Here is a 27,157-nt window from a genome sequence, read left to right as displayed (position 1 = left end):
CATAAATCGTAAACAAAAAACTATTTGTGGGACAGCATGGATGACAAAATGGTCTACTGTGTAAATTTTAGAATGAGGCAGACAAAAGTTGGAAGGCCGGTTAATTTTCCCCTCCTTCTCCTGCTTCAGCTTCATCTCCTTGGGTATCCGATGTCCACAACTGGTAAAAGAAGAAAAGATTTTTTAGCATGTTTCAGTATGGGAAAAAAATAAACAAAAAATTTTCATATATATGCCAAGGTATGAGAATATTTTAGTTGGAAAGCATTCAGAATATCAATTTGTCCTGAAGAGCCCCAATACAAGAGATGGACATACTAGTTGAGGGAACTAAATCAGAATCATCTAATTGGCCCATGCTCAAGGAGCTAGGGTTGACTACTCTCCCCTGGTAGAGCCTAGACTGACTTCCACTCCAAAGAGAATTCTATGCTCTATGAGAGTCAAGAATCAGTATCAACTGGAGTTTAACAACCAGAGCTAAACTACAAATCTAGCTTTTCTGACATTTTTAGCTTAGATTTTGCATGATTCAAAATAAATGCCGGGCAAAATAAAGTATGGTCAAAACAACATCTAAGAGGTAAAAATCAAAGTTGTCCTATAGTGGTAGGATTTGGGATTCTATTATTATTATTATTATTTTTTCATTAACGTTACAATTTCCGACAGGTTAAAAAAATAGTTTAAAAATTATTTTAACTGCTTCAAATGTTAAATGATGGGGAAAAAACAGACCTAATAATACTTTTCTATTCCCCAAATCATCTATTAGTTTAACTTATTTATTATCCAAATCTATCTCCAGACTGGAAAGGAGACTATTTCCAAGGTCACACAGCTAGCCAGTGAGTGCTTGGAACTGTCTCTAATGTCTTGTTCTAGTTCTAACTTTCAAGGATTCTTGAATTTTCTGTATAAACATACAAAAATTTGATAGAAGATATTTCTCTTTCTAGGGTAATGTGTTGACAATCTTGGTCAACCAGATTCAGACACAAATAACTAGGTTAAGGTTTTAGGAAAACTTCTTTTCTTGACCGATAAATGATCCAATCAACCTATAATGATAACAGCAGATCCTAATAAGGCCCAGAGACAACATACAGCTAACACCGACGGAGTAAGAACTGGAACTCGTTTCTCCTTACTCGGCTGTTGCAGTATGCAATCAGGCCTTCTCAAAAAGTGACGAGAACACAATCACTAGGTCTTAGGTTCCACCTTTTTTGGAATGACATCTCATCATTTCCAACCAGAAAAGAAACACTCTTAAGACTAAAACTAGGTAAAACAAAATAATTCCTTCATTTGATATAAAGATTTTCATTCTTTACTATAGCTTACTCCCCCAAAATAAAAACCTCACAAAATTTGTAGATAGCCCCAAATTGCACTTACTAAAATAATTTTAGGTGTTTAATAATAGTAATAAACAAGTATACAATATTGTTCAAAAACTATATGCTGAGAATGTTAGAATGAGCACTAAAATAGAGAACGGGTTTATAGAAAACTGGTAGTGGACTAAGTTGGAAGAAATGAAATGTATGAAATAAAGATACACAGCCCCCAAGACAAATGGCCCTAAGAAGCTAACAAAACCCAGTGACGATAGCTATAATCTGCAATTCCTACCTCTTTACCTGATACACAGCAAATGCTTGATAATTTTTTCACCTAAGCCTCAAAACTTCAAATTTAATATTTATCTGAAGAATAAGAAAACCTAAGGAACCAATAAGACAAACCAATTGCAATGTATAAACTTTATCTGGATCTCAATTAAGTTTTCATAAAAAAGAAACAATTTAAAAAAGACAAAACAAGCGGAATTTGAACATTATTTAGATACTTAATATTAAGGAACTACTGTTTATTTTTTTTTTATATTAGAAACTAGGCAAAAGAGATTCCCATTCAGATTCTATAGGCATGTGAAAATTTTTATCTGAAGTTATCAATGCCCTACGCTAGCTATACAAACATGGAGACAACCTGATGGGCAAGAAAACCATTTTAAAAGAATTTAAAGATGGATAGCCTCAGTATACATTTTTATTTTTTTTTTTTGGAGACAGAGTCTGGCTCTGTTGCCCGGGCTAGAGTGCCGTGGCATCAGCCCAGCACACAGCAACCTCAAACTCCTAGGTTCAAGCGATCCTTCTGCCTCAGCCTCCCGAGTAGCTGGGACTACGCCCGGCTAATTTATATATATATATTTTTAGTTGTCCAGATCATTTCTTTCCATTTTTTAGTAGAGATGGGGTCTCGCGCTTGCTCAGGCTGGTCTCGAACTCCTGACCTTGAGTGATCCACCTGCCTCGGCCTCCCAGAGTGCTAGGATTACAGGCGTGAGCCACCGCGCCCAGCCCTCAGTATACTTTTGAAACTAAAAACTAAACTCTCATGTGACTAAAATGAAAACACTCAAGATTTGAAATGGAAAACATGGATTGCAAAAACTGAAAATTAAAATTTTAATAATAAGCATGTCACTAATGAAAATGTACATTTTTAGTTCTTTAGTTCTTTAGTATTTCAGTTTCTGTAAGGTAGTTTTCTTTATGTGGTTTTTAACTGTGGCTATCATATTTAATAAAAAAGATCATAAATATTCCTTGTAAAACAACATAATCTCTTCAGCCACATTAATCCTTAATGCTGTGTTATGTACTTACTGTCAAGTTGTCTCTCAGCAATTGCATTATTAGCGTGCTGTCTTTGTATGACTCTTCACTTAATGTATCAAGTTCAGCAATGGCTTCATCAAAAGCCTATGATTTTAAAAAAGAGTAGATTTCAGTGCTCAGATAAGAAAGATTACTAAATATCCACGTAAGAGGTAAAATACATACTGTTTTTGCAAGAGAGCAGGCTTTCTCTGGGGAGTTCAGAATCTCGTAATAGAACACAGAGAAGTTAAGGGCCAGACCCAATCTGATAGGATGTGTTGGTTGCATTTCCTTTTTGCTGATTTCAAAAGCTTCTTGGTATGCTTGTTGTGACTGATCCACAATCCCTGTATAAGACACATGAATATGTATTGATAAAGCATGCAGCTCATCTTCACCCCTCAAACCAAACCTTTTAAAAAGGTTAAAAAAAAAAAGAGGCTTAACTTGGAACATCACACTAGCCATCAGTTAACATCAAGATAAAAACAACTTCATAATCTTATCATTGTCATATTTTTATTGATTAGTTTGCACTGCTCACTCCTCAGGTACACTGTGAGAAAACATCACTGCCCCATACACAAAATAGGCTTTTTAGAAACATACATTTTAGAATACCAATATTAGGGAGTAGATACATAGTCTTTGAGCTCAAAAAAAAAAAGGCATCGCCACTCCCTATTCAGTGCTCTAAGCAATTAAAGAACAACCAAAAAAATATCTACACTTCAGAAAGAAGACTCTTTCACACTGTTATTTTATACGAGTTTAACCAACAGGCTTATAAAACAGCATACCTTTCTTGTCATCACCAGCAGCAACCTCAGCCAAGTAACGGTAGTAGTCTCCCTTCATTTTCAAATAGAAGACTTTGCTCTCTGCTTGTGAAGCATTGGGGATCAAGAACTTTTCCAAAAGAGACTTAGGAAAATAGAAAACATATATAATAAGAATAAAACATTTACAAAGCTGAAAGAGCTTGCATTTCTTAAAGAGCATACTAAAGCCTAAGTTATAAAATTTTAACACCTAGCCACTGTCAATAATACAACTGTGAATGTAGGAAGCTCATGAACTTGTCGTTTAAAAGCAGAATTTTGGCTAGGCGAGGTGGCTCACACCTGTAATCCTAGCACTCTGGGAGGCCGAGGCGGGAGGATTGCTTGAGCTCAGGAGTTCGAGACCAGCCTGAGCAAGAGTGAGATCCCGTCTCTACGAAAAAATAAATAAAAATAAATAAAAATTAAAAAAATAAAAGCAGAATTCTTTGGGCATACTCCAATACTTAAAATTTAAAGTTAGTGTTCCGTTTATTATTCAAGGATGATACTTAAATATCAGTCTCTGACAACTATCTATTTACATGCCGACTTCAATGAATGACAGTACAAATATGATAGTTTATTATTTAGGAACATTTTCGAATGTGCTGGGAAACTGCATCTTAATGTAGTCAAAGACATGAGTATAGAAAGACCATAAGAGATGAACCTTTTTGACTCTGGAGGAATGACTAAAGCAGAAACCGATAATGTAACAGACACTACCACAGAGTCCGAGCCAGAGGAGGCAGAACAAAATTAACTTCCTTTAAAAGAACACAATTCAAACAAACTTCACAACACATGAAAAACTGTTCAGAGCAAAAGAATAGACTTTAATCTCATTAAAGTGAGTTTTAGCTAAAACATGTTAACAGACCATCACAGACCACAGGTAAAATTAAAAACACCATCCTATAAAATTTTAAGGCCAGGCACGGTGGCTCATGCCTGTAATTCTAGCACTCTGGGAGGCCAAGGCAGGAGGATTGCCTGAGCTCAGGAGTTCAAGACCAGCCTGAGCAAGACCCTGTCTCTACTAAAAACAGAAAAACGAATTGGGCATTGTGGCGCATGCCTGTAGTCCCAGCTACTCAGGACGTTGAAGCAGGAGGATCACTTGAGCCCAGGAGTTTGAGGTTGCAGTGAGCTATGATGACACCACTGCACACTACCCAAGGTGACAGAGCAAGACTCTGTCTCAAAAAAAAAAAAAAAAAATTGTTTAAAACTGCAACAATTTCAACTAATTTAAATACTAATATGCTAACAATTCTACTCTATGATCAATTTAAAGAAAAAAATTAGATCATTATACTGGGGGAAGAAGGCTCAATAAATTGGTGATTTTTTTCTTTTCAGTTAAGGGGAAAAAGATAATTTCAGTAGGATTAGGCAAATGTATCAAATTCTTATTTTCTACTCTAGAAGCAGCTACCCAGTAGTTTAATCTATATAGCACCCACTCATATGCAAAATGTAATTTGAAAATTTTTTAAAAATAGTAACTGGTGGGGAGGTGAACAGCTTCTCTTTCCTTTTTACAACTCAAGCTATAGATAGATACCCCGATGAAGTAGCAGTAGGGCCAAGTTTCACAGTGTTGTAAGAAGGGGTTGGGGGTAAGAAAAGTCAACCTGAAATGATGTCTCCTACGATTAATTTTTTTTCTCTTTTGTTAATTTATTATAATAGTTTAAACCTCCATTGATTGAGATCCTATGATTATTAATCAATATATGAAACTACTGGCTTGAAATCAAAAGAGCATTTTGGTTAGGATAGCAAACTCTTTATTATACCACACCTATACCATCATATTTTGTCCTTTGAACACCATGCTCTGTACCACCTATGGTTGCTCTTAGGGGATCTGCCTCAAACAGCAGAAGATAGTTGTGTTGAAAATAGTTAAGTGGTCTTTTCACTTAAAACAATATTTTGTTGTTGTTGTTGTTTAGAGGTAGAGTGTCCCTCTGTCACATAGGCTGGAGTGCAGTAGTGCAATCACAGCTCACTACAGTCTTGCTCTTCTGGGCTCAAGTGATCTTCCCACTTCAGTCTTCCGAGTGGCTGGGACTACAGGCGTGCACCACCATGCCTGGCTAATTTATTTTTAATTTTTTTGTAGGGACAGAGTTTTGCTATGTTGCCCAGGCTAGTTTTGAACTCCTGGCCTCAAGTGATCCTTCCCAAGTGCTGGAATTACAGGCATGAGCTACTGCGCCCAGCCAAAGCAATGGTCTTAAGAAACAAATGACTGCGCTTTTTCAAGTCTTACATTTTTATACAAAATGTGTTATTCATTCAATTATAGGAGATGGTACATGCATAGTGGCTTTGGGTTGAGTCTGGGTTTAAACTGAGGCACTCCACACTGTGTGACCTACTTAATCTCAATGGTTCGGTTGTTTCTCATCTGTAAGATAAGGACCTCTATGGGTTTTGAGAGAAAATACAGGTACATCACTTAGGACAGGCACTCAGTTAAATGTTTACTTGATATTATTATCACTATACACCAGACAACATGCTAGAAGCTGGAAACACAATATAGCTATAGAAACAAGTGGAACTCTAATTCCTTCCATTATAATACACTTTGTAATAAGTATTAAAAGATGCTATGGAAAAAACTAAGAAATCTCTATGTAAATACTTTTAGTGGGGAAGGGTAAATTTTGTTTCTAATTGGCTAGGCAAAAGGTTAAGACCAAATGAGCTATAAAGTCAACTGAAAAAAAGGCGTAATGTGATTAATCAGAATTCACGAATAACTTCAAATTAAGTAGAAGAAAAATATAAATTTTAAGAAGCCTCCATATACAAGTCAACTGTGAACTGCTCTCTAGCTTATTTACGTAACATTTGACTATATTAAGAATAATTTCAAATAAAGAATCAACAATAACTGAGCATTGCCATGAAATTATTTCACCACCTAGGTATCCCTATTTCATATACTTTACAGCTTCAAGACATTTTTTACGTTTACTTATTCCCCAAATACTTAAATGCCACTGTGCTAGGCACTGAGAAAATAATGAACAAGATCTCTAAAGTTTGTGGAGCAAGTGTCTAAGTTTGCGGATTAGTGGTCCAGCAGAGAAGAAAAGTGAAACTAAGAATAACACTGCCTAATCATGCCCTTCACTGTTCAATGACTATTTAACCCATCAACTGCACATAAACATATGCAGTTACTTAAGAGTGAACCAATCACTTCAGATATAAAGTTTTAAAGCTGCCTCCAGAAAATCTATTTAAGTTTTTAAGGCAAGGTGTTAATAAATGCTACTAGAATTAGTAATGCATCTTTTTATAAGTGGTAACTTCTATATCCCTAAAAATGTTTTATTTTACACTGGGGTAACTCATGCTAAGTTGTGTGGGAATTAAAATAGCAGTTAAGTACCTCTTCCCCCAAGGTGAACACCGAATTAACCATGTAACAACTTTAAAGCCATTAACCAGGACCCACAAGTAACAGGTTGGCTAGCTAACAGCAGTCAGCCTGCTTATTGGCTATGATAGATCAAAATGTACAAACAATGAATAGCAAATGTTTCTGGTGAAATGCTGACCAAAATAAGTTGACAAAGGCATAAATAAATAGACTGGATTAAAGATTAAATTTAAAGGGGCTAACACATTGGCTCAAAAAGCTAACTGTGAAAGAACTGTGGGAAACTTTCTCCAAAGATGGCCTACACCAATTCTCTGTCATTCCTATTCTTATATGCCATTCTGCCTTCTGTCAAGAGGTAAAATTTATTTCCTTTCTGCTGGAGTCCAGGCTAGCTTTGTTGACTTGCTCTGACCAGCAGAAGTGACTACTTATTCCAGTTCTCTGCCTAAACCCTTAAAAGCACTCAGGCTTCCCCTTTTGCTTTCTTGGAGCATTGAGGCAGTGTGTAGGAAGCCAAACTATCCTGCTGAAGAGGAAGGCCAAGGCAGTCCCACCCATCGGACATTGTAAATTAAGCCATCTTGTGTATTTTGAGCCCAGCTGAACACAGCAATGAGTAACCCTAGCCAATACCATGTGAATACTGTCCAGTAAGAGTCCAGCCAAGCCACAGACCCGCAAGAAAGAATAAATCATTGTTTTAAGTCACTAAATTTTCAATGGTTTATTATGATTACTTAACTTGATTTTTCCCTAACATCTATGAGGTACAAACTATAGTTATCCTCACTTTATAGAAGATAGTGGGGGCCCAGCAATGTAATGTGCTCAAAACCACAGCTAATTTGTGAAGGTGCAACTCCAACTCGGCAAACTAACTTGTACTCCTCCTAATGTTATGTTACACTTTCACTGTCCTAATGGGATGATATGTCTACTAAAAAGGACAATGTGATTCCAAGGTATATTGATAAGATTAGGAATCAAAGCTATGATGAGAACAATAGAAACTGTCATGAAGATGGAAGCAATAGGACATGAATGGTTCCTAAAGACCAGTTAAATTTAGCAAGAGGAATGTAAGAAAACTTATGAGCAGCCTAAAACTGGAATAAGCCACCTAGTCAGACAATGAGCTCTTCTCTTATCAGAGAGGTAGGTGTAAGGGAGAAACAAAAGGATTACTTGAGTATTTTGTAAAGGGGATTCATATTTGTGGTCTTTTTGTTTCTTTCTTTAAAATTTGTGCCGGGCGTGGTGGCTCACGCCTGTAATCCTAGCACTCTGGGAGGCCGAGGCGGGCGGACTGAGCTCAGGAGTTCTGAGACCGGCCTGAGCAAGAGCGAGACCCCATCTCTACTAAAATTAGAAAGAAATTAATCGGACAACTAAAAATATATAGGAAAAAAATTAGCCGGGCATGGTGGCCCATGCCTGTAGTCCCAGCTACTCGGGAGGCTGAGGCAGGAAGATCACTTGAGCCCAGGAGTCTGAGGTTGCTGTGAGCTAGGCTGATGCCACAGCACTCACAGAGTGAGACTCTGTCTCAAACACAAGAATATATGAAATTAAGTATAATCTTCACAGTCACCATTTTAAAAAGAAATAAATCCTTGCCAAAAAAACTTCAAAAAAAAAAGAAATTCACATTTCCTCAATTTAATTCAAAATAAATGTATGGTTTTACTTTTTTTTCTCCCACTATTAAGTATCTGTTTTTGATGACAATCACTGTCTTTTAAAGATACTGGCAAAGCATAGTAGCACATGCGTATAATCCTAGCACTTTAGGAGGCTGAGAGGAAGATCACTTGAGACCAAGAGTTCGAGACCAGCCTGGGCAACACAGCAAGACCCTGTCTCTACACAAAAAACTACTTGGGAGGCTAAGGTGGGAAGATCCTTTAATCTCAGGAGTACAAAACCAGCCAGAGCAACACAGCAGTCTAAAAAAAAAAAAAAAAAAAAAAAAGCTAGTTCTAAATAAAGGAAAAAGATGAAAGCTATCATGGCCACAATTTTAAAAAATACCTGAGAGTAATTTGCTGAATTAATATATGTTCTGATTTTATATGGTAGTCACCCTAACAATGGGTGGGACAGTAAGTCATTTACTCAGCAGCAAGATGCCATGAGAAGCTCATATCCAATACCTCTTAATAAATGGTTCCTAATCCAGAGTTAAACACACATGATATGGTTCTGAAGAGGACACTAAACCTAATCGACAGGTAAATTAAACAGAATTTGAGATCCTAGAGATAAGAGATTTTTCTCTCTATTGCATCGTAGTATAATTAACCTCTTAGGTTGTGAAAACACACTTAAGAGATATGGGGTCAAGTAATATCCCTACTCCCGAAACCCATCGGTTTACTCAGGGAGATATTAAAAATAGTTTTTAGCAGACGCCTTGATCCAAAGATAGTCTATATTAACATGCTTTGTCATTTAGTTCTGATTTCCCTTCCTTGGGCAGGCTCAATCTGCCTCTGCAAATACGAATTTAAATAAGCATTCATTCCTGACTGTGGTCTAATATTTCTAATGAAAAGTTTATGAACTAAAATTAAAAATCCATCTCTAGCCTAGTGATATACTTCTCTCTCTCACTGGTCCTTTAGTATACAATTCTCCCTAAACCACCAAAACAACTGCCAGAGCTGGTGGCAAGACCCTACCCTTTGGGTGTCCAAGTACTTCTTAGAGTAAGAACTTGGTATGATGGAAATATTATAATATACACTTGGAGTTTCACCCTCACCATTAATTTTGAAAACTTGGGCAACAGTTAATCTCTCAGAGCCTATATCTTTTCATCTAAATGAAAATCTACTCCAAAAGGCTGCTATCAGGTCTAAATGAGCATATAAACAGGAAGGCACCGATCACAGCTCCTGACAAAGAGTAGACACTCTACTCACTGGTTACTCCGTTGTATGTAAATATAAGATATGGGGATTTTGACAACTCAAAGTCTGCTTTAGCCAGTAATACCAGCTACTTGGGAGGCTGAGGAGGGAGGATCACTTGAGGAATTCAAGGCTGGCCAGCAACACACCCTCTCTAAAATTAAAAAAAAAACAACAAAAAACAAAAAAACCACAAAATCTGCTTTAGTGCTCTTGTACTCTTAATTTTAGTACCTCCTTTTGGGTTCAGTAATCTAAAATTTGCACAACTAGGAAAAAGTGGTAAAATAATGCACAAAAAGCTTTCATTTAAAAATACAGGATTAAGTCATATCAAAGGACAAAAAAATTAAAAAAAAAAATACAAAAACATTTTCCCTTAGTACTTATTCTCTCTTTTTAACAGCAGACTTGTTAAATGGCAGAGACTATGGAGATAGATGGCTTACTGCCTAAATTCAAATCCCAGTTGACTGTTTACTAGCTGTGTCACCTTGACAAAAATTCAGAAACCTCCCTGGGCCTCATGTTTCTCATCCGTAAAAGAAAGATATTAGTAGTAGACACAACACACAGGATTGCTGTAAGGATTAAATGAATACATATATAACATATATATATATTTTTTAGAGACAGGGTTCTGTTGCCCAGGCTGGAATGCAGTGTTGTGACTGCAGCTCACTGTACTCTAAAACTCCTAGGCTCAAGAGATCCTTTCCAGTAGCTGGACTATAGGCATGTGTGACCACACCTGACTAGCTTCTTTATTTTTTGTAGAGACAGGTCTCACTATGTTGCCCAGACTGGTCTCAAGTGACCCTCCCTCCTCGGCCTCCCAAAGTTTTGGGATTACAGGTGTGAGCCACTGTGCCCAGCCTAAATGAAAGAATTTAGAACAGAGTCTGGCACATAGTAGGCAATAAGGAAGTGCTCTCATCCTTTTGGAAGAGTAAAGTCTAATATGAACCATATTCCTTAACCAACTATTTTCTTTCCTTCAAGTATAAGCTAATAAAGCAAATTACCATTCCAAAAAAACAGTTCCACACTATAGTAACTTTAAAATGACACTGTAAGAAAAAAAAAAAAAATGATACCTTAAATTCAAGGAGAAAAAAAGGAAAAATATCCTAATTTCTGTCAATAAGGGACAAGCTAAATGAATTGTTATACCCATGTAACAGAATACTATACAGACATTAACCTTACTCTCCAAGGACAGAACTGTTTGCTTGGTACATAAATTCCCAGAAATATACACAGAGGAGTAACAGAGATTATTACCTCCTCTGAGGAGATGGGATGAGGCCACAGATTTATTTTTTCATTCTATATCTTATGCTCCATAACATCTAAATTATTATTCACACCAAGCACACTTTAAACTTTAATTATGGTTTTGCATCTTTAACTTTTCACATGCATATGTATTCTCAACCTACTTATAGGCTCTGTAAAGATAAATTTTGCACATTTTAGGCACTCACACATTAAATCCCCTGACTGAATTAGAGCACATGAATGTGAACTGCTTCATTTAAATAAAACAGGTACTTTAGAAAAATCTTGGAGGACATTTCATTAGCTCAGCATCCTAAAGATTATTTTTCAGAAATAGCCTTCATCATTGTTAGTTTATGACCTTACCAAACTCCTAAATAATTAAGAGATTGGCATTATGTTAGATAATGAATATTTTGCTTTATAAGAAAAATCAATGTTCTGTTTCTCTGAAGACCTAAGAAACTGCACATTTAAAACAAGTGTTTGGGTGCTGTACATATATTCAGAAACAGCAGCAAAGGAGCAAGCTGATTACATCCTAATATGGGTAAGTTGCAGGTTTCTATGTAATGACCTTGAAGAAGGAGGAAGCAAAGAAAAATCCAGCGGAGATAAGAGTGGGAGGATAGTGTGAGACAACAAGGCAGAGTAAATCCGTTTTAAAGTCAAGAGTCCTGGGTTTAGGTACTAATTCTGCCACCAAGAGGTGTGACAGGCATTTCAAATACAAAACTATGACCAACCTTCTCATCCCAATCTTCTTGTTTCACTATAGCATTAATTTCAAAGCCTTCCTTCCAATGTTATCCCCGGAAAACTTCTCTTATTTACTTCAGCACTAAAGAATGGCCACCTGCCACTATATACTCAAATGAAACTACTGGGCTATGTGCTGTTATTTGGGCTTGCCAACTAAACTATAAGAGGCCAACTTGTAGGCAAATATATTTGAAAGGAAAATTACAAGTTACAGAGTTGGGACCATATTTTCTCTAAAGGAGCAACCCATTCATTATAAACGGACACAGCCTATTTGGAAAGCACTTTGGCAAAACATGCTTAGTTATAACATTTGACAAAGTAATCATAATCGTAAGGCATCTATCTTAAAAATAAAATCCAACTGATACTTTTGCACCATAGTGTTTTTAGAAATCCTTACTACTTTCTAAATTAAAAAACATAATGAATTACCTAAATGTAATTGGTTAAGTAACAGGACATCATGTGCCTCCTAATATGGCGCACTGGGGAGAACACAACATAACTTTCAGGAATTCTTGCCAGAAATGCACAATCTAAATTTAATCATGAGGAATCACAATCCAAATCGAGATATTCCAGAAAATAACTGGCAAAGACCAAAAAACTGATCCACATTAAAGGATAGTAAGGAGATGTGAAAACAAAATGCAAAGTGTGATCTTGGATGGAATTTTGGACTAGACAGGAAATTACAGTGGTGTAATTTGTGAAATTTAAATAAGATCTATAAGGTTATACTGTAGTTTACCAATTATTTTGTCAACTTCCTGATTCTGATAATTATACTGTGGTTATGTTAACATTTGGGGAATCTGGTGAAAGACATATGAAAAATTCTTCATACTATTCTTTCAACTTTTCTCCAAATCTGAAATTACTTCAAAGTGAAAAATTAATAAATTTTAAAGAGAAATCCTTTAATCATGTTTAATTTCTTTCATGTTTAATTTCATGGGATTACCAATGAGTTTTGCTGTCCATTCTCATACCTTTTTGTGCTCATGTGTTTTTCAAATTTCCTTATTGGGCTGGTATTACCTTCGTATTTATGAGAGCAATCACACAGAAACAGTGATACTTCTGCAGCAAACAAAAATACTATAGGTGGAGAGAAGGTTCTCACCTTGTCTTACAGAGTATTTCACCAACAGGTCATAATACTACATTTCATTTCTACAAAGACAATTACATGCAAAATGCCATTAGCAAATCGTAAATACCCTCAAAATATCAAAGCAGAGAATCACCCTCTAATGAGACATTTGTGAATTGAAATTTGAAAATATAGCTGTGGTAACTTTGATGTTACCTCACCAATATGTGAGTGGGAGAAAGACCAAGCTTCCATAACCCATCCCTGTTTTAGATTGTACTGTCATGGTTCTCATTCCATGAACACAACAAAGAACAAGACATTACGATATAAACATATCTGCTTTCATAAAAAGCGCACACAAAAAATACCAGTTAAAAGTTAGAGGTGGCAAGAAACTGAGACACAAGGGCCCTCAAACATGATTCTTGTTATTTTCATTAAATTAAGTACAGAACCCTAAAATATAGTCTAAACAGAAACCATCATTTTAAATGAAATTAAAGGGGTGATTTTGTTTTTGTTATTATGACAGCTCCCTATCCCTCATGCAAACCATACATCTTACAGCAGAGTAAAAAGTCATGTTTCAATCTATCAAGGTGGTACTAAATAAGGGACTAAAAATATTAATGCTTACTGTATGATCTAATGTAAGTCACTGAACCTCTGAACTTCAGTCTCTTGATCCACTAAAATAAAAGGGCTAAATCTGATGTTCCTTCAACCTCAATATTCATTGATGCTATAAATTTAAAATTTCCATAAATTCTATGAAACTCCAATTTTATTATTCAACTAAAAAACTCACAAAATACCCAAATATCATTTTTAATAACATCTTCATTAATAGAAATAATTTAATTTCAACTCTTCAGTACAATGTAGGAGTTCAAATTTATAGTCTTGTACAATTTTTTTGTGCACAGAAAGATAATTTTTCTAGAACTTTTACTTTATTCTGTAGAGCCACTTTTGTAATTTCTAGACCTCTTAAAATTCTGTAAAGAAAGCATACAAGCCATTAATATTAATATGTTAGAATAGGGGCCCATCAATTTGGAAACTAGTTTCTCACTCCCCCTTGTGGCTGGAGTTGCTTCTATTCTTCTCTAAATTGGAACTTCCTCACTTCCAACCAGCCAATCAGAAGTGTTCCACCAAAAATGCTAATGGTATCAGGTGATGTCAAGAACTAATTTAATAAGTATCTGCAGACATTTTTACTTCAAACTCTTACCTTTCTATACAATGCTGGCCTAGGAGAGTATAGTTTTAAGTAGTAAACAGGTGTTCTATGAATAAAGTCATGCACAGGAAGGAACAGAGTTGCTCAATTTCAAAAAGAAGACTGAGGATGAATAAGAGAATTTTTGACCAATCACTTAATGGAATGTATTTTCTATTAATAGATGGCAAATCTTAACCATTAAACTTTTTAAAATCAACAAGAAAATTGATAAAGCAGTTTAAAAAATGTTAAAGCCAGCCTAAAATTTTATTATAATTCCGTTAAGAGTAGTAGCCAGGCAGGATGGCTCATGCCTGTAATCCTACAACTTTGGGAAGCCCAGGAGGGAGGATCACTTGAGGCCAGGAGCTGGAGACCAGCCTGATCAATATAGCAAGATGCCCCCCACCCTGCCCCATCTCTACAAAAAAAAAAAAAAAAAAATTAGTTGGGTGTGGTGTGCACCTACAACCTATAGTCCCAGCCACTTGGAAGGCTGAGCCAGGAGGATCCAGTGAGACCAGGAGTTGAAGGCTGCAGTGAGCTATGATAATATAGCTAAACTTTACAACTCATGAACAACATGCATATAGGTCAACTCATTGAACAAATCTTATTTTTGGTCTTACTTATGATAACAATGATGCCACTGCACTCTAAGCCAGGCAAAAGATTGAGACCCAAAAAGAGTAGTTGCTCCATAGAAAGCCTCAACTATCCTAAAATGTTTTGTTTTGAAAAATCAACTGGGTGAAAGGGCTACCAAAAAGTAGGACTAAAAACTGCTAAATTAAATCAGGTTCAGAGAATTGCCTGCCTCTGGATCATTAATGTTAGCAAAATAATCCCAATACGAATCAATGTTTTAAAAACATCTAAAAATAAATTCAAAATGTAGATCCTAAAGATTAAAAGTGAAATAGTAAAAAGTACCAAAAAGAACTTAATGAGCAGTAAGTGAAAACTGCTAAAATTATTCTGACTCTTGAGGCTTTCCTCTTCTCCCCTCCCCTACAACCGCTATTACAGTTGGCATCAACCCTGGTCTGCGCTCAAGTTTCTCATAAACCAAGGCCCTATATTTCCCCCATTTTTTTTTTTGAGACAGAGTCTCGCTCTGTTGCTCCAGCTAGAGTGCAGTGGCATGATCATAGCTCACTGCAACCTCAAACTCCTGGGTTCCAGAGATTCTCGTGCCTCAGCCTCTCGTGTAGCTGGGACTACAGGCACATACCACCATGTCAGCTAACTTTTCTGTTTTTTTGTAGAGATGGGGTCTTGCTCTTGCTCAGGCTGGTCTCAAACTATTGAGCTCAAGAGATCCTCCCGCCTCAACCTCCCAGAGTGCTAGGATTACAAGCATTGAGCCACAGCACCTGGCCTATAGTATTTTTTAATTTGCACACGTACATTGTGTATTATACGTATAAATTAGTGGGACTGTATTTTATCAGCCCCTTTTAAAAAAATAAGGCTGAAGCCCAGCTCTTCTATGTTCAACCAATTTGTAGGACTTCCCCCTCCCCTCTACCCATACCATTACATAAATACATGTCTATTCCCCTTTCTAGGTTGTCAAGATTTCAGAGCAAGGGCTTTTTACAATTTTTTTTAATAGCATAGGGCTTATCAGATAGCAAGTACTCAAATATTAAATATAAAAGTTTCAGTTTACTAAAATTCTCTTAATTTTAATCACCAAATTTAAGTCAAGTTACACTGAAGTGATGTCAGAGGTATAAAAGAAGGTAAGCAGTAGTATTCTTTGCTATTTCTGTGTTGATTCAACAAATTCTCAAAATATCCTAAAGGTAAATACTATTATTCCCATTTTGAAGAGGTAAAAACAGTCAGAAAGATACAGTAAAATGTGCCCAAAGTCACAAAACAAATCCAAAATTCAAACCCAAAATGTCTGTTGTTGTATCACCTCCCCTAAAATAAGGTAGTACTCACTTTAGTTTCCTTTACTTTTATAAATACTGCACAAGAATATCTTTCAAATGTTACCCCTTTGGTCTAATTAAAGAACAGAACTGGATAATAATATCTTCTATTAGATGGGAACAATCAAAGGGGAGGAAGGAAAAGTCATTACTGTTAAAGAGCATTACTTTGAGATGTCATTATTCCAAACATCTTCCTAACAGTACTGAAGTACTCATGAAATGGCTGAATTTGAACACTTGCTTGATCTAAGCAAAAGAACTACATATAGCCCACCCATATAATACTGTCCTCAACTGTCAATTCCACAGAATCACATTTTAAGTAATGTGTCTTGGGTAGGATTTTCATCAAGTGTCTTTTTCATCAACCAAACGTCATCCAAGTAATGGTGTTTATTACATTTTAAGAAGCAAAAAATTTATGAGCTGACAGTTCATGAATCTTGGATCAAAAGGGAGGTCCTTCTTTGAAAAGCATTTGTTATTAATCACTTAGATGAGAAACATTCAACTCACCACTGGGTTCCTTGGTAATACTCCTAATTTTTAAAAACTGTACATTCCAGAACTTGTTTGCAAGTTGGGAATTAAATGCCACTAAAAAAACGTTTCTAACTTGTTTAATGATGTCCCAACTCATTAGACAATTCAAATAAGTGAAATTCTAAATACAATCAAAATTGGGCACTTCCTGCAAATTAAATACAGTAGCATCTTTCCTAAACTTTACAACTCATGAACAACATGCATATAGGTCAACTCATTGAACAAATCTTATTTCGGTCTTACTTAACTTTATAAATTAACATTTGGCTGACTAGCCTTACATTCTACCTGTGGTTACCACTGTAAGCACATTTTTATTTGGAGAAGGGAGGGCTCACAACACATCTTGGCAAAAGAAATCCACAAAAGCTTATATACTGAAACTTTTTCGTAACCTATTTCAAGGTAAATAAAAGTGCACATTCTATACAAAATGATCTTACTGATATCAAATCATCTATATTCATCCATGTGGCTTTGGTAACTAACGATCCACATTGCAGGAAACGAATGAGAATAGAAAAAAATAATTAGTGAAATGTGCCAGTATATAAAACTCTATTCTATACATTACTACTTACATCACATTATACCTTACCAGAAAACACAAAACTAAACTGCTATTGCAAAGCAACTTCCACAAAGACATGTTTTTCATAATTACAGACTAGAGAACAAATGACTGGTTTCATACAAATGCACCTAGTAAAATGGAACTGCTGACATGGTGGCCAAGCACACTGTTCTTCCCACACCAAATTCAAATTTGTACCACCTAAAAATATCAAAGCTGATATTCCTTCAGTGTGCTTTACAAATTAAATACCACAAACACCAACGGTCCTGTTTTCAAGGAGAATATGAGAATGGAGTGAATTCTCTAAAGTTGAAAATGACTTAGATATCAAGATTAAAATAAACTCTAGAGTAATGAAAGCAGAAACCCTCAGGCCACAAAAACGGAAATTAGCAATGGCTTGACTCTATCAGGGACAGTGAGAAGATCAAATTGGAGCCAAAGGCTTCATTCAAATAGGGGACTTTGGCAAGGATCAAGCAGACAGGATGAAATCTGTTTTATAAAGATCAGAATAAGAACATATGCAACATAGAGCTGCGAAACAACAAGTAGCAAGTCCAAGTCAATGACCACAAGCAGCAGTGAAAGGATGTTTATAATTTAGCTCTGTCCATGAAAATTAGGTCAAGTTTATCCTTACAGTATCATTTTCTTATTCGGCAATGTGCACTTCTCTGAGTGTAATCCTGGGTACGATACAAGCATTAATATTAGCATGAATGTAAAAGTTTGGGAACCAATGATCTAGGACAGCAATAACAGCTTATAATCAGAAAATGAAGTCAAAGTTGTGTCCCACATGTCACTTTTAGTCTAGAAAATGTTAAAAATTAGGTATTTATAAAGGACAAGCAGTTTCAAAACGATGACAAACTCTGGCTTTGAGTATATTCAAACTGACAGCAGTTTTTGGTCCCCTAAAAACTTGAGCAGTGTTTGTTCTCAATATAAAATTGAAAAAGTAAAGCAAAAGCTATGGAAACTAGATTGAAATACCAGAGAACACAGGAATTCTACCGAAAAAAAAAAAAAAATAGCTGAGGCTTACTAGAATTTCCATGGACTCTACTAGTTTTTTAAACTCAGCTGACATCTGAACATCCATCATTTTGATTTTTTAAAATTTTCTCTCTCAAACACTTCAATATAAATGTACCAAGAACCACCTATTTTACAATTAAAAATTTATGGTGGAATTAATCTAAATGGTCCAATGACATTTCATTCAATATTATAAAGGCAGAACTATTTCCTCTTCCCACCAAATAGCAAATGCCTACCTTTATGTTCCCCTTTGCTTCTGTCATTTCCATTTCATATACTTCAGACTTTCTGTATTTGTACAAAATACCTCACCAGGTACCATACAACTTTAAAAAACAGATTACTGAACTTTATTACCAAAAAGATACTATATAATTTATTCCTACCTGGAAGGGACTATAGCTATCTACAATGTCACTTAAGTTCTTTATATTGTGAAACATACCGAAAGATATGTAAATATATAGCACCTTTACAAGGTGGTGAAGACAGGTATAACACTGCAGAATCCTTTGGAGAAGCCCTTATTCCAATAAATGAGCTGCCTAGTGATTTTCAGCTTAAAAACTAATTATATATAGCAGTTTTAACACATTGCCACATTAGAAAAAAATTTTTTTCCTTGGGGCCTCAGTGTTTTATTAGGTAAATACAACAAACTTCGAAAACAAAATGATCCCTTCTAATTTAATGAAAAATTTGTAATTTTTTATTGTCTTCTGCGCGTTGAGTTATATCCAACTTGAAAAATAGTTCTTGGGGCTTCCAAGGTCAAGAGACGTTTTAGAGTTACATATCCTTCATGGGGCCCTGGGCTCAAAACTAGCGTGAGTTAAATACAACTCACATGGCAGTTAATGTGTTAAAGCCAAAGGCACACATTAATATATTCAGACTAGGGAGGACCTAAAAGCTGCCTGGTTTCCTCTCTTGCTCCTGTTTAGTTGCAGTTCTGGTGAGCTCAGATAAAAATCAGTGCCCTGAAACCACGCCTTAAAACTGCCCTGGGCAAATAAAAATGTAGAGCAGCATAACAAAATGGAACTCAGTCAAGTTAACTGATATTACTATTAAAATTACTCAACTACTGTGGCCAACTGTTAACGAATGTTAGACACACAAGAGTTTACTGCTTCCTCTCCTAGACCTCCTATAAAGCCATTGTTTGCCTCTACCAGTGGCTTTCAAATTTTGAATGAAATCTTTGAAAATCTGATGGCTAGCATGGACCCCCCCCCCAAGCCCCCAGAATTTTAAAGGCTTCTTGGCTTTCAAATCCCATTCATGACCTGTTTTAAGAGACCCCTGTACTACTTACAGGCAGGCCTGTCACTACTTTTGAACAGAATCCCAAAGCTGAAATAGACACACAAGGTCGTCAAGGTGCTTTAGCTGATTCTCATTCTCCACAACTCTATGGGATAGCTATTATTCCTATTTAATTGAGCTCAGTTTTCTGAGGGATTGAGTGATTTCCTCACGCCACGCATCTTCAGCAAAAACTATGATCTGACTCAAAATCTTGAGCTCTATTAAACTTTGGCAATCTTTGAGTTTTGAATTGGTTTAATATGTATCTCTCCTCATTTTGTTTTTCATTTCATTATCATTTACAAGATAAAAAACTGCTCAATTTTAGGCTGTATCTTTAAAGTTTATAGAGAAGAGGTACCAGTGTTGAGTCCCTCCCCAACTACTAAGAGAGCTTTCGGTCTAAGCATCTGGCAGGAAAGGCAGATTGCATTAATACACATATTGTAATTTCAAATTAACAGCACAAGAAAAGAACCCCAAGTTCTTTTACATAATAAAAAATCTATTTTGTGAATATGCTAGTGACCACTTTCCATGCTAATGCTTTGTAACTCTTGTAAAAAGTAACACTGTCCCCGCTCTTTGCTTACTAAATGTTATAAATGAAACATCTGATAAATGCACATAACCAGAATGGGCTACTAAAAAGCTCTTCATACTAGATGCTTGACAAGTGAGGCAAAAACAAACAAATAAATTAAAAAAATAAAGACCTGTTAGAAAACCTCAGAATTCTGGAGACTAGGTACTTTCTGTAGGAAGAAAGAAGGTATTTTCTTAGCTATTATAAAACATGTGCTTAACATAACAAAGCCTGGTTCATCACTGATGCCATCATCCAACAACACTAATTATATTCTGCAAAGGGATTACCTGCTTATTCTTGTCAAATTAAAAAAAAAATCCAAGTTCAAAAAAAGCTACAGTAATAAAAAGTTGTAAGTGATTGTATTTTTATCATGTAAAATCTTAAGATATAAGTATTAAATTACTTAGTGGTCCCCAAATTTTTTTGGCAACAGGGACCGGTTTTGTCGAAGACAAGGGGTGGGTTGGGGGTGGGGGTGGGGGTCGATGGCAGGGGATATAGATGAAGCTTCCCTGGCCACTCACCTCCTGTTGTGAGGCCAGTTTCTAACAGGCCCTGACCAGTACCAGGACTTGCCAGAGGAGGCGATGGGGCGGGCAGGCTCAGACCACAGCTCTTACTAATCATTAACTACAATGGCTCAAAAATTTTGTCTCTGGTAGAACTATCAGTTTCACTACACTTTATTCTTCCAGTTTACTAGAAAGGGGAATAGGAATTTTATGCAAGACACTTCCAGAGTCAATGTGATCTCTGAAAAAAACTGTAGGAAAAAGAAGCCCACTCATAAAGAATCAGGGTATCTGTAAATACCAAATTTTCCTGAGTTGAAAAAGTCACAAAAAATTAGCAGTGCTGCTGTCCTAATTCTTAAGAAGCCCTGCTGCTTGTTTATTTAACAAATATTTGAGCATCTACTATATGTTATGAGCCACGCAAAGATCAGTAACAGAACTTTACTCTTGAAAGACCAAGGCTGAAAGCAAGAGCTTTTTAGGAATTCTTGAAGCCATTTGTATGTTAAATGAAAGTTTCTTTACCAAAGTGGAAATTTTCTTTAGACTTTGTATGAAACCAGTGTTATTCTGGAGTGGAACAACATGAGTAGTGACCAATATCAATCTCCTTAATAATCATGTCAACAAAAAGAAGCTATTTAGAGACTGATCTAGTCATTCTCATCCACTGGTCTAAGCCATAATTTCTTTTCTTGATGAGGAAACCAAAGGGAAACAAAGTTAAAACTGCTGCAAGTCTTAGCAATAGGAGAATCCTCACAATGACAGGGACTTTTATACTTTGTGTGTGGAAAACATGCAAATACCTACCTGGAATTGCAAATAAACTTAACAGAAGGTAATGTTACTACATCCCCTTTTATTCCTAAAGTTCACTTTTGTCTTTAGGGAAATTATAACTTGTAACATACCCTTTTAAAGCCACAGTAAGAATTACTTGATCTATCAGATGTAATAAATGGGGGAAAAACACCAGACTGAACAAAACTCAGTAACATGTACATAGATACTAGAGTTAGTAAGGAGAGCAGGAATAAAAAAACCAACATTTTATTATAGAAAAAAATGACATTTTCAATTTTTAAATATTCTCATTATCTTAGCAAATCACAAGACAGGCATTTTTCATTTAGCCTCAATAAAAGCATGATAATTCCTTTTTTCAACTTAGAAATAAATGATAGCTCTCACTGTACTGTCCCCAAGACAGATGCCATATAAAATTTTGTGACTAAGCCCAAATTGTAGGATTAAAAACATCACTTTAAAAAGACAGCCTGAAGAAAATACCATTTGAGAAAAATACAATTTAGGAACTGAAGGTTTTCCATTAGTTAAGACTAGTGTAAAGCAATTGTAATATCATCGCAACTTTAACAGAAACCCCAAACCCACAACCACATCAGAAATAATCCTACTGCTCATTATAGTAGTTCTTTTATGAACAAGGTTCAAATACTAAGTACTGCACACCTGGATTTCCATACTGAGTCTCAGATTCAGTAACCTGTCCAGAGAAATTGGGATACTGTCCATTTACATGCCAGAATCCTGTCATACTGAGATCCAATGTGTAACCTGAAGTCCTGTGATGTAGGTGTAATCACTTAATAAAACCACTTTAAATACTATCCCAAAAACTCCTGACTCATTAAAAAGGGAAAGTATTCATATATATAGGATGTTATATGCTAACTGTTGGATCTTCTACTATTTTATCCTCAAATTTAAGATTCTCTGGATCAGAAAGCCATAATTTGTAAGATGGATTAAAATTAACCAAAATGTAATGTTTCATTCTTTAAAGCTTTTACTAGAGAAGCACAGTGCTTCAACACAGTAGGTACTAAATACTTAAAATACTTCTTGATTGAACCTGGAAAATCAAGTTTGAGTTATTTATAACCTTTCATCATGGTTGTCAGTGTTCAAAATTGACTTCCAACACTTAAATTCAAGAAGCAGAAGCAACTGTAAGGCCAGAGGTTTCTGCATGGGTGACTCATTAGTATTACTGTGGCTAATCCAGAGAAGGGTACTATGTCTACAACGAGTCTCCTATTACATCTCTCCCAAATAAAACAAGATAGGTAAAATTTCTGTATCCACAGATGTGCATTTAAGATAATCACCTCTAGAACTACTACAAATACTCTAACTATAACTAAAACAATAATACTATTAGTTGACCTTTTCAATGATTAAAAAATATACCACCAAATTCTATTATTTTTAGCAAAAGTCAACTGATAATCATTGTTGTATTTATTTTACACAAACTTATCTATTATTGTCTTAACATTTTTTAGTAATGGCACCCTGAAGACTTCTAAATTTAGAACACTCAATTTTTAGAAGGAAAAGAAAAACCAAAGAAAGAAAAAAAGTTGAGAGTAATGTAACTGATACTCATTGAAACCCTATAATGAAGCTAGACTAAATGTTTGATTCTCACCAGTACATCATTGCAGATATCTCTTAGCTCGGTCTCAATTTTCTCTCTGTATTCTCGAGCCATCTGCTGTTTTTTCTCAGCACCTTCCGTCTTTTGCTCAATACTTGAGACGACCCTCCAAGATGACCTACGGGCTCCTACAACATTCTTATAAGCAACTGAGAGAAGATTCCTCTCCTCATTGGATAATTCAGCTCCTTGCTCAGTTACAGACTTCATGCAGGCTGCCATGTCATCATATCGTTCAGCCTGCTCGGCCAGTTTGGCCTTCTGAACCAGCTCATTTTTATCCATGACTGGATGTTCTGCAGAGGGGGGAAAAAAAAGCAGTATTTAAATACTTTTTCCCATCAAAATAAACAAGCTCAAAATTACACATGTGGTAAATAAACTTTATTAACACCTGGAACCTAACTGTCTGCAGAGGATTCTTCACATGAGGAATTAAAATGCAGCCTTCACAAAAGGATGATCTTTGAAAAGGCAAAAAAAATTAGCATACTCAGCATGCAGAACGAAATTTACAGTCATTAATATCAGTTTAGCAAAACTAAAATTTCATTACCTCACCTCTGTTTAGAAGATCCTAATTTTACATAAGGCCAAAACACATTTAGTCAAAAGGCCGCCTTAAAAACCCCTTATCTTACTGTGCCAGAATCTCAACTTGTTTCCAGTATCACTAAGTGATCCAAAGTTAAGCAGCTTTTATCCCCTTAGTAAAAACATTGCCTACAGAGAACATTAGAATTTCTATCATACTTCCAGAATCATGATTCATGTCATTTTAGTGTAATTCATATCTTTTTACTTTTATAATACTTACTCCGGTCGGGAGTGATTAAATTTTACTTGGTATTACCCCCACCCCAAATCTACTGATCTCTGCAGTATTTGCCAGCTGATCATAGCACCGCAATTTTACAGGAGAAATGACAAAATTGTTTGTTCTTAGATATTCTGAATATAAAACCACCACCAAGGATCAATATCTAACTGATCCTAGGGCTTCATCTATGCATATTTTGCTGTATGCACACATGCTTAAAAAAAATCCACGGGTGCTGGAACTTCAACTCTTTATCTTTTACTATCTGTGAGGACCAAAATATGTCACATTGGAAGCACTTAATCTACAAGTGTTTCCAATATCAACAAACCAGTTTAAATGTAGAATTACTGCATTTTGCTTCTAGTAGTTACAATTTAATTCAAAGTTATCACTCAGGTTGTCTTTCACCATGACTTCACACTTAAATTCTCTTTTCCCTCCTTTTAAAGTTCGCTAGACTTTTCAATTTACCTCGGCTACATTTTTCTTGAAAGATCCCTCTTCAAAGGTGCTAAAACAGCACAAAGATACTAATCCATAGTGATACCACAGAATAAACGATTTTAAAGGAAAATTGCCTGACGTGCACTTTTTAAATTAAAAGGTGAACAGAAGAGCCATTGTCACCCACCATGGGAACTGACTCCCCGATATCAATCATATTTACCTTTCCAGGTAAATCCCACAGTACTTTTTCTTTTTTTAATCAAATGAGAACAGGTCCCCACTATTTAAACAAGTAATCAACCAGCCTGGGAGGCGTACTGTTTCAATGCGTAAACTATTTAAAATTTACGATCGCCTATCTCCCTCTAGTCTCGAAATTAATTTTTCCCCTAGGAACCCAAAAACGTTCTCCGGTCAAAGCTACTTTTAACGAAAAATGATTTAAAACCAGTACAAAGGTTTCTCACCCCGACCGCTTCGGTACAAGGGGAAGTGGATAAGGTTTCTTACAGAATAGCTAGTGCTCCAATGGGGCCTCGCCTCTATATTGCGGGGAGGACTCGCCGCACCCATTTAACCCGTAACTGACTTAAGACGTCGGGTAGGGGGAATCGAAAACCCGCAGACCGTGACTTTAAAGTGCAAATCCCCGGGTGTGCGCTATCCGCACCCACCCCCACCTTGGCTCCGCCCAAGCTAGTGCCTCCGCACAAGTCCCCGACTCTCCTTCTTTGTCATGGCGGATCTGTGTCAAGGAGCCCAACCTACTGCTGAGTGTTAATTCCTCCCCCCCACCAGAGCCAAGAGGGAGGAGCAGCCCGCGCCCCCGCCCAAGCGGGGGGTGGGGAGGGATGGAGGGAAGCCGCCTGCCCGACCCGGGGGCACAGACGCCAGCCCCGCCGCGGACACACCCCGCTCTCCCAGCCGGCGTCTTCCCCGCCACCGAACCCCTCCGGTGCCCATTTACAGAGTCTATAAGGGCCCGACAGCTGCAGCAGGTGGGGGAGGGGAACGAGAGGGAGCCACACCCAGCCGAGCCGGGCCACCACCGGCTGTTATGCTCAGGCTCCCCCGCCCCGCAAAGCAGGATATGCATCCCAAAACGCGCAGGAACCCTAGGTCTTCTAGCCCCTCTGGTAGGATAGCGACCGACACGGCCCGCAGGCTTCCCCATCCCCTTCTCTACCCCGACCCTGGGCCCAGAGCCCCCATCCGCACCTCCCCGCCCATTCACAAGTAGGGAAAAAAGTCAGCCCCATCCCCCACCCCAATAAGGAAAACTCAAGCCCTTCCTCCCACCGCCGAGCCCAGGAAATTCAGCTCTAGGTCCCTAGCGGGCCCCACCCCAAAACCTCACACCCGTGGCGGGCTCCCCTCCGCGCCACAGCGCGGCCTCGCCCTGGTCTACCTGACGGGCACCGTCCGGCCGGGCCTGGGCTCGGGCCCGCTCTCGGCCGGGTTCTTCCCGCCCGGCCCGACTCCCCCGGCCCCTCCCCGCCGCCGCCTCCCGGGGTGGGGGAGGGCTGGTCCCGCCGCCGCAGCGCCGGGCGCGGAGGCTGCGCCGAGCAGGGGAGGGAGGAAGGGGGGAAAGGAGGGGGTGAGAGGAGGGAGCGGGGAGGGGGCGGCCTCACCTGCGCCACTGCAATGCCCGCCGCCGCCGCCGAGTCATTATCTCGGGCGGAAGCGGAGAAGGGCGGCGAGGGGGAAGGGGGTGGGAGCCCGCAGGGGCAAGGGTGGGGACCGATCGCGGCCGGCGGCGCCCTGGCTATGCCTCGCCCGCCCTCGGGAGCCGGCGACCGTGGGATCCCCGGGGATCTCGCGTGTGGGCGCCCTTTCCACCCCGGGGAGCGGGAAGGGGAAACGGGCACCGATCGGGGCCAGGCGTCGATCCGGAAGCAAGTAGCCGGAGGAGGCCACCAGCCGCCCGCCGGAGTCCAGCGGAAAAGAAGCCGCCGCCGGTGTCCGCCTGAGGAGACTCCGCCTCAGCCCGGGGCCGCTACTGCGGGGCGAGCCGAGCCGAGGGGACGTGGAGCGGGGATGGCACGCACGCGTGTGGAAGGCTGGCCGGGGACAGGAAAGAGTGGGGCGAGGTGGCGGCCAGGCTCCTTACCTGTGTCCGGAGTGGGTGGCGGCGGGCGGACGGACGGGGGCTCAGCAGTCTCTGGGCGGCGGCAGCGGCGAGGCTGAGACTCTGTCCCTGGATCTCGCTGCTCACAGGCTACAGCGGCTCCGCAGACACGGGGTTTCCTCCAATCACCAGCCCCGGCAGCAGGGGCACCACACGCACGATGACGTCAAACGCTGCTATGGCAACCGTTGATTGGTGCCCACAGCTCTCGGGGCCCAGCGCAACCGCCGCTCCCCAGTGCGCGCGCCCTGCCCGCCCGCGCTAGAGGGCGAGCGAGGGAGTGCGCTTCCTCGCCCGCTACAGACACTCCTCCCCGCCCCGCTTGGCTTCCAACTTCTCTACTCTTGTCCCAAGTGCAGCTGGGCAGGAAGCTGCTTTTTTATTTTCCTCCCCACCGCTAACCCCCTTCTTCGCCTTCCCATTGGATACTCGATGCCCTCTTTCTTTCTCCCCCGCAACCTCTGACAACCCACTCTTCCTCTACGCCTACGGGAAGAAAATTTCTCCCCACCCCCACCTTAGCTTTCGTTCAGTCCGCCTGCGCGTGCGCCAGTTACTCCCT

The 27,157-nt window shown here is 38.4% G+C and overlaps 1 protein-coding gene across 1 annotated transcript; it reads right to left on the bottom strand.

The window, feature by feature from the left end:
- YWHAZ (tyrosine 3-monooxygenase/tryptophan 5-monooxygenase activation protein, zeta) lies at nucleotides 1-27,157 on the bottom strand. Its single transcript, XM_012643623.1, has 7 exons — nucleotides 27,113-27,157; nucleotides 26,578-26,768; nucleotides 23,189-23,493; nucleotides 3,476-3,599; nucleotides 2,859-3,022; nucleotides 2,682-2,777; nucleotides 1-160 (listed from the first exon to the last, which is right to left on the bottom strand). The coding sequence occupies exons 3-7, from the start codon at nucleotides 23,480-23,482 to the stop codon at nucleotides 101-103; spliced, it is 738 nt and encodes a 245-aa protein (XP_012499077.1). The 5' UTR covers nucleotides 23,483-23,493; nucleotides 26,578-26,768; nucleotides 27,113-27,157; the 3' UTR covers nucleotides 1-100.

This window comes from Propithecus coquereli, unplaced genomic scaffold, assembly GCF_000956105.1.
Source record: "Propithecus coquereli isolate 6110/MARCELLA unplaced genomic scaffold, Pcoq_1.0 Scaffold2, whole genome shotgun sequence".
Lineage (NCBI taxonomy): Eukaryota > Metazoa > Chordata > Mammalia > Primates > Indriidae > Propithecus > Propithecus coquereli.
This window is presented reverse-complemented; position numbering and strand designations above follow the sequence as displayed.